The sequence below is a fragment of the Carassius gibelio genome, chromosome B25 (genome assembly GCF_023724105.1).
Source record: "Carassius gibelio isolate Cgi1373 ecotype wild population from Czech Republic chromosome B25, carGib1.2-hapl.c, whole genome shotgun sequence".
Classification (NCBI taxonomy): Eukaryota; Metazoa; Chordata; class Actinopteri; order Cypriniformes; family Cyprinidae; genus Carassius; species Carassius gibelio.
The window spans coordinates 16,907,678-16,921,394 of record NC_068420.1 but is presented as its reverse complement, the minus strand read 5'-3'; the positions used below and the strand labels follow the sequence as shown (position 1 = coordinate 16,921,394).

At 35.8% G+C, this 13,717-nt stretch overlaps 1 protein-coding gene across 1 annotated transcript; it reads left to right on the top strand.

Moving 5' to 3' along the window:
* Positions 1-7,930: 7,930 nt before the first annotated feature.
* On the top strand, positions 7,931-12,153 carry LOC128013729 (photoreceptor-specific nuclear receptor-like). The gene is made up of 8 exons (XM_052596905.1): positions 7,931-8,335; positions 8,618-8,768; positions 9,024-9,127; positions 9,203-9,475; positions 10,572-10,753; positions 10,985-11,225; positions 11,345-11,450; positions 11,553-12,153. The coding sequence occupies exons 1-8, from the start codon at positions 8,245-8,247 to the stop codon at positions 11,683-11,685; spliced, it is 1,281 nt and encodes a 426-aa protein (XP_052452865.1). The 5' UTR covers positions 7,931-8,244; the 3' UTR covers positions 11,686-12,153.
* Positions 12,154-13,717: the final 1,564 nt, after the last annotated feature.

Here is a 13,717-nt window from a genome sequence, read left to right as displayed (position 1 = left end):
AATTGGCATGAATGTAAGTAAATAAATAAATATTTTTGGGGAAATAAGCCTAACTGTCATAAATAAATGAATTATATTTTTGGATGAAATTAGCTTAATTGGCATAAACTAAACAAAAATAAATAAAGACATAAAGACAATTAATTTGGGGGCAAATTAGATTAATTGCAATGAATGAGTGAATGAAGGTGGCTTTAATTTCTTTATTAAATGTAGAGATTTGCATTTGTTTTGTTTTGGTGAAATGTGATCTTGTTCTGTGGGGTTCTCAGAAATATTAATCAGAAAAGGGTGAAAAGTAAAGAAAATAAATATTGTTTTGAATGTGGGGTTCAAGCAGTGTGAGTGCACTGCAGTGAAATCCTAATCAGACGTGAATGATGCCGGTAAATATACACACTAATGTCTGTGATGCAGTCGCCGTGTTGTTTCATCAGGCACATGTTGTTGCACGCTGTAAAAGTTAGCCGCACTCTTTGACAAGAGCTGACATTCAGAGAGATTATAAGCAAAGCGTCTTATGTGATGCACGGAGATGTGAACTTCTGTCGATATAGCTTCAAGGACGTTCAGATCAGCTGCAGAAAACACGCGGACTCCTTCTACTGCACAGGTGCCTCTCACTCTGCTGTATATTCCCATACACATAATAAAAAATACACGAAGCCATAAATAATCAAAAGCCTGAATAAATGTGTTGTTTATTATTTAATTGAATTATATTGTTTATAATAATAACAAATAAGTCAATTGTCATATGTTCTCTACAATATTTTACAACATTTATTTTACAATAACAATTATTTTCTAATTTTACACAATATTAAAATAAAACATATTGTGTCTTTTATATCTGCATTTTTATTATAGTTATGACGTAATATGTATAATAACTTTTTGTTGGGATTTGCAGGATGCATCATACATTTCTTTTGAGTATCATTTTCTATGAGTGTGACGTAAATACCTTGGTACAAGAATATGATAATCAATCACGGTATATCAAAGGACCATGGTAATGCATCAAATGCTTTTAAAATATGATATAAGGTTTTATTACACATGGTTCCAGAACAGTGTTGTATTTTTAATAATTAATTATTTGAATTTATTTATTTTATTTCTCTGTATGACATGTCATTGATTTTATGCTTCACCAACCAATAGTCTTGACTTGTCATGTATTTTGGGTGTTTTCTACAATATTTTACAATATTTTTACATTAATAATCAAACATATTTACACTGAATTATTATATTATATTATATTATATTATATTATATTATATTATATTATATTATATTGTTTTTTTATTAATTTATCTGTATTTATTTAAATACTTTTGGGATTTTCATTATTATTATTTTTTATTCATCAACTTTTTAATACGGTGTATATCTATCTATCTATCTATCTATCTATCTATCTATCTATCTATCTATCTATCTATCTATCTATCTATCTATCATCTATCTATCTATCTATCTATCTATCTATCTATCTATCTATCTATCTATCTATCTATCTATCATAAGAATATTTAAAATGTTCAGGTAATCGGTTCTTGTGTAAATACGACCCGTCTCTATTGATGTTGTGCTTTCTTCGGCTCGTGCTGGCCGGTAATGCGCGGTGATCCGTCGAGCGCTGAGCGCTGCAGCAGCAGCATCTGTTCACTGTCAGAGATCTGGGTCACGAGCGCTGTGTGACACGCGCGGAGCGATCACTGCTCACTGCACGCCGCTCTCGCGCCAGAACTCTCCGTGAGCCGAGCACTGTTCTCATCCAGCGGCGCGATCAGTGACGGTCTTCATTACCCTAAGCGATCGTTCTGTTTAGATAGTTTGCAACTACCAAACTTTCAAAATGCACAAGTAAAAAACAAAAACAAAAAAAAATTATATATATATATAATTATTTTCATATAGGTGTGCATAATGTATCGTGAAATGCATAATATAAATATAATACAGAACACTCTAGTGACATTGTAAAAAAAAAAAAATCATAATAATAATTTTACACTATTTACTACAATATCTTTCCATGAAGGTATGCATAATGCCTTGTAAAATGTACCATATTAATATTATATAAAACACCAAATCGTACATATCTGATAAAAACAAGCAAGCAAACAAAACACTATTTTTTAAATGTCTCATATACATATAATATCTAATATATAAATATATAATTTTCTTTAATCAAACTCACATGAATTTTACTGTACATTGTACTTAAGAAGTTAACCTTTTTTTCGTTCTGTTTTTTTTCTTCCCTCTATTAATATTGCCATTTCTACAGTTCATTTGTACAGTGTAGGTAAAGTTAAAACTAAAAATGTTTCTTCATAAATATATTTCCCCATTGTTAGGTATATGGACTAACCCAGCTGCTAAATGTTTACATAAAATGTTTAACCCCAAAGTTGGTTTAGTCCATACCTGACCCAAAGTTCACACCTCAGCATTTTTAGAGTGTACTTCAAAGCACTAAAAACAAAAGACATTTCAAAATATGTTCACTTCCCTATTTCCCTAATTGTTGGGCTAATGCTTTAAGTCACAGTGGCCACAGACGTATGTGTATTGTGTTGTGCTGCAGCTCATGATCTGGTCAGACAGACGAGAGACGTTCAGCGTACGGTTATGTAACAGCTGCAGAGTTACACTGTCAGCACTGAACAGATCAGACTCTAAACACATTAAATGAGCCTCATGACCACTCCACTATCTTAGCAATCATCTAAATGTCTGATATCTAATCTAATCTAAGTTATAGATTTACGGGGAGTTGTCATTTTATTTGAGTTATTTTATCATTTCATATTATTTTATTTGTAGTAATTATTAGTATAATTTTCATATTTTATGTTATTTCATATGAGTTTTAATTGTTTATATTATTAAACTGATTGTTGTTGTTATGGCTAACTACAATAGTTTCCAATACAGAAGTATCAAACTAAACTAAAATAAAATAAAATAAAAACATCATCATCATCTGGCCAAAATATATGCTGTTTATGTGAATGTTTATATATATATATATATATATATATATATGATAAAAAGTAAATAAAAATAAATACATTTTAATAGATTGTTTACACCTGTTATTTATTTTACAATTTTATTGTAAAATAAAAACAATTTAATGTTTAATAAAATAATAAAAATGTTATTGAATTATTAGTAATTTTAGGATATTATAATTTTTTATTTTATATGCTATACATTTTATTTTTTTAAAATAGTTTTATATTTTGGGTTATGACTAACTAGAAAAAAAGAAAATAAGAAAAATACATAAAGGAAGGATTGTTTGTTTGTTTGATTGGTTTTTTTTTTTTTTTTTTTTTTGTTGTTTGTTTAATAACCATTATGCCCATATGGGTTGTATTGATACAGAACCTGAGCACTAACGATGTTTATGAAATACCATTTGAACACTCTTAACCAGCATCCTAATAAACTGAACTTAGAGGGTTACTGATAAACCTTATCAGTCATAGTGTATAATATTCCTGCTATTTTTAGGCCAGTCTAATCTCTTTGTTTTATGGTAATCTCTGCTCTGCTCATCTAAGCAAGTCTTGTCCTAAAAAGCCACTAGGAACATTATACGTTATTGCCACCTGCTAGTTACATAAACGCAGCTAATGCCGGCTGTGAAGCACACACTCGCTCAGGTGTGTCACTCACACATGACATCTGCAGGAATGTGTCATGAGCCCAGCTTTCCTTCTGGAAGCTCACAGTCACATGTTGTGACACTCCTGTTTTCAGCGCTCGCTCTCTCAGGCAACACGCTGTCTGAAAACAAACAACAAGACACAATGAAGTGGGTGCTTAGGTCGGGTAAACACTGCCATTCAAGATCAACACAGCAAAGTCGCTTTTGTTTGCTGTCTTGTTTACCAAATCACTTGTCATATGAAGGCCTGCAGTATTTATATTTTATTTATTTATTTATTCATTCATTCGTTCATTCATTCATTTATTGGTTGCACTTTATTTTACAGTACGTTGTACTAACATGTACTTATAGTGTACTTACAGTGTATTTATCTAAGAAAGTTCTGGTAACACAAGGTAACTACATGGGGTAGGTTTAGATTTAGGGGTAGGTTCAGGGTTAGTTACATAGTTATTGTAATTGCTATAATAAGTACATAGTATGTACATGAGGAACAGGACTGTAAAATAAAGTGCTACCCATTTATTAATTGAATTGTATTTTATTTTATTTTCCAAAATGCTTTTCCTATGTAGTAGGGTCTCATATGTTTTAATTCATAAATTATTTTATTTATTGTTTGTTTTAGTTTAGTTTAGTTTTTTTCAGTCAGTTGTCCTTTGTAGGGTTGTGAATAGTTTTTTGTTTGTTTGTTTTGCTTTGTTTTAATAAATTTTCCCGAGCGCTTGTCCTATGTAGGGTCATGGATGTTTTGTTTTGTTTTGTTTTTTTCTGTTTTTTTTTTTTTTAGTTTTGTTTTCTTTTGGTTTAGTTTAGTCTTCTGTAGGGTCACGGAATTTTGTTTAGTTCTGTTTTGTTTTCCAAATGACTTTATTTATTATTTGTTTGTTAATTTTATTGTTTGTTTATTTTATCATTGATTCTAGTTTTATTTTGTATTTATTGTTATTCGTTTGTCTGTTTGTTTTATTTTAACTATTTTATTTTTAAAATCTGTCTCTTTCTATTTTTTTATAAAGCACTTTATTCTTTTTTCTTCTTTATTAATGTATATCAGTGCATCTTATGCAGTGATTTTGCTCACATCCACTATTTATGAATAATTAGAATTTGTCAAGTATTTATACCTTTGTAAAGTAAAGATGAGGAACCAGTGGAGAAAAAAAATGGAATCACTTAATTTAATTAGGACAAAAAAAAAAGTTTTCTATTTTATGTCATTAAATAGCAGGGAAACACCCAGATTAAATGTTTGTATATTTAAAAATATAATAATAAAAGTAAATTCTACACTCTAAATGCTGTATTGTGAAAACAGTCACTCTTAACAAAAACAGAATACACTACATTCACACAACACTGTTCTGTTAATATTACCTTCAGTAACAAATACAATCTCTTCTTTAAGAAATCAAAATGTTATTACAAACTATTCAAACTCCTTTGCACGTAAAAACAGCACTGTCTAGTAAACATGCTGGACTTTGGCAGCACTCTCCCAAGACCCACACCTGCCCAACACACTCCAGCACGCACCTAACTCATGCAAACCACAAATACACAGGTATTGTTGTTCACACAGGTCTGCGTTTCAAGATCTTCATGCAACAGAACTACATTCCAGTCTCCAATTCAGAGTTCAAACGGCTCCGTCTGCTCCTCGAGGGGCCGTAATCTTTTTACACACTCGTTTGGGTCAACAGAGAGACCTCTGTCAGAAGGACTGAGACACCAGTTTAATGCCAGCCGAGCATTAAGGAGGATTCTTGGTTCACAGAGATCATCTCCTCATCAGACGGCATGCTGTCTGCCCATCATTCATCGCTGCAGTTTAACCAAACCAATTAGAGAAGAGTTCGCATCAGCCGACTCAAGATATTGATTTGTATTCAGTCAAAACAAAGCGTTTTGCATTTAAAAGATCACATGATTGTGGTTCACGACGAGCGATCAATGAAAGAAACAGGAGAAACGTGTTTAAGATGGCATGTGTTGCTGTCTGGCTTCTTTGTGTGACCTTGCACTGCTTAAGACTTTAATAAGATAGATACACAAATCAAAAGAAAAAAAAGCAAATCACTGACTTCAGCCCTCTAATTACCAGTAAATCACACTGGGGTCAGTAATTAGGCAGAGCTGGATCCAGAGAGCAGCCACCATATGGCACCGGATCCGAGGCGTTGTCGGGCCCCGCGCGGCTCCCACAGACTCACAAGCGGCTAATTGTTTTCTTCCCCTGCTCCCCCTCTTTTCATTCGAGGTCTTTGTTATCTTGAGAGGACAGGTTTTATGGTAGGTTAAGCTCCTTAGCTGATTTGAAATGGGTGCTGGTGGACGCTCGAGGGGTGCAGGAGCGGAGTGTGTTTGTGATCTGGAAGTCAGAGAGACTCCACATTTTGTGGATCTGAGAATAGATGTTTGGCCTGCGATGCATACAAATACAATCTGGGGAATAAAAGTGTACACTAGTGAAGAGAAATGCAGTGTGCTGGGAAAGTTACGTTGGAAATTTAACATGTTACAGGTTACAAGTTACCCTATTTAAAATGCAGTGATTAGTATAATGTAAATAATTATATTTGATTACTTTTCCTAACCAATGTTTTCAACGGTTAGTCATTTTAAAGTCTTACAGTATTCTCTACTGATTACTGTACGTCTATCCAAATCACTTGAATTACGATTATCATAATTTAATTTTGAAGCACAGCCATCGCAAAATCAGACGTTAGCACCTCTTTTTACTTTGAAATTGTTTTTAGGTTAAATACAAATTTAAAATCATAACATGAAATATTTTAACAGCTATGATACTGTTTTGAAATTAAATCTTAGCATATGACAGGAAAGACTGACATCCAACAATGCCTTGGAAAAAATCAGTTAATCTTATCAAATAACGTATATACTGTACATAAACCCAATAAGGATATAAAACAGTTAAAGAATTAGCATGTGTCCTAAACTCATAAAACATTGTTGTCTCATGTTTTAGAGAAATTTGGCAAAGAAATCAAATATATCTGTGTGTGTGTGTGTGCGAGAAAATATGAATATTATAGTAATTGTAATTTAATTACAAATTTTTTTTCTCTGTAACTAATTGATAAAAATGACATTTATTTTGTAATTAAATTGCATTAATTGTAATTACACTGCATGTACACTGAAATAATAGTTTAATAAATGTAGCTAAAAGATATTGTTTGCAACCACTTACCTTAAAAAATTTAGTAAATTCAGGTAAGTAAAAAAGAAATTATACAAAAGATTGCAAGAATATATATATATATATATATATATATATATATATATATATATATATATATATGTATATGTATATATGTATATATGTGTGTGTGTGTGTGTGTGTGTGTGTGTGTGTGTGTGTGTGTGTGTGTGTGTGTGTATATATATATTCTTGTACTTTTCTATATTACTTTTTCCCTTAAAAGTTAATATATATTTTAACATAAAACAGTATTGTTGAATAAACATCATGACCCATAAACATGTTTTTTGAATTTCATTGTCCTCACAGGTAAACATGCCACAGTCAATCATTGTTGGACACATTACTGGTCATCATTTTTATGAGTACGAACAAGATGTAAATCCAGCAGATTTGGCTAACTGGAGCCAGCAGAGATTAGCATTGCCTCATCATTACTGTTGGACAGTTTAAGATTAAACTGATGAAATACCACAAAACTTTAGGGAAGAATCCCCGAGCAGATGTTCACTATAGCCTGTGTACTGTAGAAAATAAATAAGATTTTCATACGAAGAGATAATTACACCTTAAAAATCGCAGATATAGACTGATGTTAGCATTCCTTCATATCTGGTGTTATGTGTAGTCAAAAGTAAGTACTGTCCTTATGGATCACTGGTCATAACAGAAACAGCTGTTGACCCATGAAATCAATATTGATTTCTGAAACGTAGAAACCACTTGTAGCCAAGTCACCCAGCTAACCAAAGTCTTGAAGTCAAGTGGTTTTGTGGGAAAACCTCAAAAGATAATAGATGAGAACAAGAGAGAGATAGATGGAGAGTTATGACTCAACCCCAATCCTTTGTTTGTTCATTTTCTCCACACTTGTTGTGGATGGAGCTAATGCTACTAAGTGTGACTGATTGACCCACCCCTAGATGGACAGTAAAGATTAAGAGGATGGCAAATAGGCACTTGCTTACACAGCGCTTGCTGCTAATCCCTTTGTCTTCTTTTTGGGAGCCCACGGTAGCCTCAGAGTCACTCACTGTCCAGCGCCAGGAGGAGGTGACAGACCTCACTGCTCTTCACAAGAGCACCAAACAAGAAGTTCTAGACGTTAGAGACACCCAGAGTCAAAAAAAAAGAGGACCATCGGGATAGAGACTGAAGGACTTTGAAGAAACATCTAACATTGGCACAATTCTTAGGACTGGACGGATCTCTTGGAGGACTCTCTAGGATTCCAGTCAACCTATCTGGGGAAAATATTTTGGCACCAAAAGCCAAATTCTTCTGAGGCCACACTTCTACACTAAATTGAATGGAGGATCCAATGTCAGAAATGTTCATGATACCATTTGCATCACCAACAGAGTCTTCCAGGAGCAACTCTACGGATGACAGCCAAGATGGTGAGTAACCGCTTCTTCAATTCAGCAATTTAGTCGCGGACATGCAAGAACTCGTAAAGACTCTTGCAAGCAAGTCCCCTTCAAACTTTTTGGTATTCTTGAATTTCTGTTTGAATATCTTACAGAAAGTCCTAAAATACTATATTCTCAAGCAAGGTTTAGTTTAGCAAGTATGGCATGCCAAGTAAATGCTGTCGGGTTATTATCACCTCCAAATGATTGGATTGGGAATAAGCAATTGTGACCTGGAATAACAAAGAGTTGTTTCCTATGCTTTCCCAGGTAAAAGCCCCACTCCTGGCAAGATCCTGAACTCTGGACTTCTCTGTAAAGTGTGTTCTGACACCAGCAGCGGGAAACACTATGGGATATACGCTTGCAATGGTTGCAGTGGCTTTTTCAAGCGCAGTGTGAGGCGCAGACTCATCTACAGGTGAGAAAACGCCTTGTATATTCACTCTCAGAAAAAAAGTTGTCAGTGGGACAGTACCCTTTCAAAAGCTACACCTTTGTGCCTTCTTTACCCATAAAGAAAATTTAATAAAGGGTGCATCGTAGTACCTTTATAGGAACATATTTGTACCTAAGGTTTACATATTAATTCATTTTTCTGAGAGTGTTCAAATTTGTGAGCAGAGAAGATTAAAGGTAGACACTACCCTAACCTTCCTGATACTGAAATTTACAGGTGTCAAGCTGGTACAGGCATGTGTCCCGTAGACAAAGCCCATCGGAATCAATGCCAGGCCTGTCGCTTAAAGAAATGCCTTCAAGCGGGCATGAACAAGGATGGTGAGTCAACTTCAAAGAATCCTCTTCCTCTTCATTGCCTACACTTTCTAAACCTTTCCGTCCATGTCCTCTCAGCTGTTCAGAATGAGCGTCAGCCCCGCAGCACTGCTCAAGTCAGGTTAGATGCACTGGATATGGACAAGGACAAGGAGCACCTCACCACCACCCTGGAGCCCACCTCCTCGTCCACCTGCTCTGTCATAAACCGCCCACTGCTGGGCTCCTCCATCAGTTCCAGCATCAGCTCCTCAGATACTAGCCAGCACTCCAACAGCCCCAAAAATGGCCATCGCTTCATGGCCAGCCTGATGACAGCTGAGACCTGCGCCAAGCTGGAACCAGAGGACGGTAAGAAATGAGACCACCTTGATCAACCTAGAAAATGACAACAATACCATGCTTATGTCCAAAACCTTGGAGATCCGAAGATACAGCAAATAAAAACCTCTCTAGAAAGTAATGCATTACAATGTTGTGTTACGCCATAACAAATGAATTAATTGCATCATGTAGCTACTTTTTATGGAAAGTAAAACATTACTTTCCTTTTGTGTTACTTTTTGTCACCTGAGCTGGGCTTGCTTACTTATTTTTCACAACAGCAACAACACAAAGTTATATTTTAGGCAATTATAAAGGGCCTTTCATGCCAAAAGTGAAATTAATAAGCCTTAGGCACTTACTCCCGATTTCTCTCAGCAAAGGACAGGAGAGGTGTCAGTGAATAAATGAGAAAACAAAGTAACTTGTGTTTCTTATTTGCAAAAGTAACTATTATCTTGTCAATTTAAAAGTAATGCATTACTTTACTATTTATTTGATAAAAGTAATCAGATTACATAACTTAAGTTATTTGTAATGCACTACCCCCAACACTGCATATTAGTACCTAAATGGTGTATTTTAGTAAGGTGCAATTTAGTACCTTGTGAAAATGTACAGTAGAGTGACAGCTTTTGTAGCTGAGGGTGTACCCTTAAAAGGGACACCTTTGTAATTTATTCAACCCGAAAGGTGCATATCAGTACCTTAAGAGTGCTCTAAAGTATTGTGTACATAATATATAGAATATTACTGTATCTTGAGGAAAGTACCCTTAAAAGGACATCTTTGTACCTTATTTACCTCACAACTTTTATGGGTATTTAAGGTACAAAGATGTCCCTTTAAGGGTACTTTCCTCAAGATAGTTGTATTGTATTCCGTATCTTTAGGAAGTTGTATTCCTAAAGATACGGTTGTATTCTGACAGTGTATAAGATACCTGAATCCACAGAATGCTAACTGATAAATCACTGACTTACAAGATAGCGAGGCAATAGTGCCTTAGGTTTCGGACAGGGTCCATGGCTATGCTGTTCTGCCAGCACGACCAATGTCACTGTACTTGCCTGGAGCAGAAGTTTATGCAGGTCTAAGCTGGTTCTTTCAACTGTGTTTGCAGTGGATGAGAACATCGATGTGACCAGTAATGAACCTGAAAGGAGTTCTCCGGAGTACGGCAGTGCTCTCTACCCCTCACGTGGACCGGAGAGTGTATATGAAACCTCAGCCCGCCTGCTCTTCATGTCTGTTAAATGGGCAAAGAACTTGCCGGTGTTTTCCCATCTACCATTCAGAGACCAGGTGAGAGTCTATTATTCCTTACTCTACTACCACCAGATGAGTCATTTTCTGATTTGCTAATCCAGAAACAGAGGGATTTCGAGCCAAAAAAACATAGTTACATTGTTTTTTTCAGATATGCTGTATAATAATCTGCAAGTGCCATTCAAAATAGATAATATTTTTAATTAATCTGCCTAACTTCAACTTTCTGATTCATACATTTTAACCCAGTGCTCTTTGTGAATTTAGGTGATTCTACTTGAGGAAGCATGGAGCGAGCTGTTTCTTCTGTGTGCAATTCAGTGGTCGCTACCTCTGGACAACTGCCCCCTGCTGTCCCTGCCGGACCTCTCACCCTCAGGACAGGGCAAGGGAAGCCCCCTGGCCTCGAATGTGAGGGTCCTGCAAGAAGTGTTTAGCCGCTTCAAACCCCTCCAAGTGGATCCGACTGAGTTTGCATGCTTGAAAGCCATTGTCTTGTTTAAACCAGGTAGGTTTTTCCCTCTCTTCTTCCCATAAGGGGGCATAAATGATAGCCTGTATTACAAGAACTGAACTAGTGGGGAATAAATGTTGTTCTGGATGAGTAATCTTCACAATCTGTAACAGAAACAAGAGGACTCAAAGACCCAGAACAGGTGGAGAACCTACAAGATCAGTCCCAAGTGCTGCTAGCTCAACATATCCACACTCTTTACCCCAGTCAAGTCGCCAGGTGAGCAAATATACAAGCATGCCTTTGCATGAAGAAGTTAAACCGTATTTTTTAGAGTGGACACAGCCAATGCAAATTATTCTTATGAATCTCTTTCCTTAGGTTTGGGAGACTTATGCTTCTCCTTCCATCCCTTCACTTTGTGAGTTCGGAAAGAATCGAGCAACTTTTCTTCCAGAGGACCATCGGGAACACGCCCATGGAGAAACTCTTGTGTGACATGTTCAAAAACTGAGGGGCTCTTTCTGAAAGACTGTTTTTAGAGGAATGAAATCCACAAGAATTTAGGTGCTGTGCTTTACTGCCATGCTAGTTACGATGCCAATGAATCTGCCTGGATGCTAAAAAAGCGCAAATGCATGTAAGCCACATTATTCTTTTGCATAGGTTGCTTATTTTGTCTCATTATGTAATTTTATATGTCTCTTTTTATTTTTGTCTCTGTAGTTTTTATACCTATAATATTGCTATGCATCTCCATTATTTGGAATCTCAGATATTTGGCACAGCCTGTTTATGTATATCATGTTGAGAATGCAAATTGCCTGTCAAGGCCATTATAATGCAATGTTATCTAGAATATGTTTAATGATCAGTTTAAAAGGAATTGTTAATACCCCTTTTGAAGGGGGCACTTTTGTAAAAGCTGAAAAATATGCCTCATATTTGTAGGACGTATAAATAAAATATATTATTAATCTTACTGAATTAAATTTTATTTGCAGAAGCAATCCTTTTTAATGATGATATTACCTTTCCAATTCCAACCGTGATGCATCCATAGACAGTAAAAGAAATGGACACAGCGACCCCATTGGAACTCAATTGAGACAAGTGAAGCCCATTTTTAGCGTTTTTTAGCACTTCCGTTTCTGATGCGCAGACTCAAACAAAGCTTGACGACGTCATCAACCTTTCTGACAGATGTAAATCTTCTAGTAGCCGTGCGTGCAAACTGCCATCGTTAATCTTGCAGAGACGGCGAGCTTGAGCGGGGAGTTCTTTGTCGTGAGTGAGCAGGAGTAAGTTTTCTGATTAATTATTTTGTATAGTATTTTAAAATGTAACGCCAGTACGCCATATTAAGTTAATTGCCTTCGAGCTTCTCCACCTGTCTGTACGGTAATGCGACAGAGAGCCGAGTGGTTATGACGCAATCGTTAGCCTATTTTTACAAAAACTGTTTATACGGGGCCATAATGTAACATAGAAGGTAATGGAGCCCTTTATACATTGTCGTGTATCTTTAGAAATAAATAATGGACAAATGGAGTCTTTAAACGCCTCAGATGTAAAGTTATTCGCTGTCAAAGTGACGCCAAAATGAATGGGAGTCAATGGGAATGCTAACGCAAGTGAAGTTCTGCTAAAAGATGGCAGCCACCACCCGACTTCAACTTCCGGTCGAGTTCCTTGCCGCCTGGATGCATCTCACTTCCAGTACTCTAGAGTCCTCGGCACATGACGTCACATTAGACGCGGAAACGCGGAAGTGCTTCTTGTTTATGGCTGTCTCGCCATGGACTGAGCTCGAAATAACAATAATATCAGGTCACAGGCATCCCAGAGAGAGCGGTCTCTTCTGACACGGCGTGGCAATGTTTGGGAAGTCTTCAGGCTATGAGTATCAGTGTCTGTCGCAGAGAGATTCAGTGTACAGTGACACTCCTGGACTCTTTTCATCTCATGCTGCATTCACTCACAGTAATTATGATCAGAGAGGACTTTCGTTTGATTATGTGCCTAAAGTCTCTCAAAACAAACTTACAGTGCACATATTAAATAAGTAACTATGACTATAGCTTAGAACAGTATCTCTCTCTCTCTCTCTCTCTCTCTGTGTGTGTGTGTGTGTGTGAGAGTGATTAATACTTAACCAATGTAATACTATTATAATGCTAGATTGTAACGTTATGCTATGACATAATGTATATATGTACACATATATATATTCTAAAAATATATAAAAAATATATATATTTATTATTCAGTAGTTATTCAGGTTCATCAGGTGCGAGCCTGTTACCGCTTTCAGATCACCCCTGACTCTGGAGAGCACAACAGCTACTATGTGGACCTGACACAAGGTGAGACTGAGAGAATTAAAAACACTGTTTACCATAGAAAGTGTTGCATTACTTGAAATAAAATAAACCGCAATTAGAATAAAATGCAATATAAAAACTTGATGTACTAAAATAACTGCAGCTAAAATAACTGTTCAATAACTAACCAGAATTAAAATGAATTAAAGTTGAACCAAACCA

Bases quoted from the DNA above. Each gene is read 5' to 3' on its own strand.
- LOC128013729 (XM_052596905.1), top strand. From the start codon at position 8,245: ATGGAGGATCCAATGTCAGAAATGTTCATGATACCATTTGCATCACCA. The intron at 9,128-9,202 runs GTGAGTCAACTT...ATGTCCTCTCAG, and splicing joins AGCGGGCATGAACAAGGATG to CTGTTCAGAATGAGCGTCAG. The intron at 11,226-11,344 runs GTAGGTTTTTCC...AATCTGTAACAG, and splicing joins CATTGTCTTGTTTAAACCAG to AAACAAGAGGACTCAAAGAC.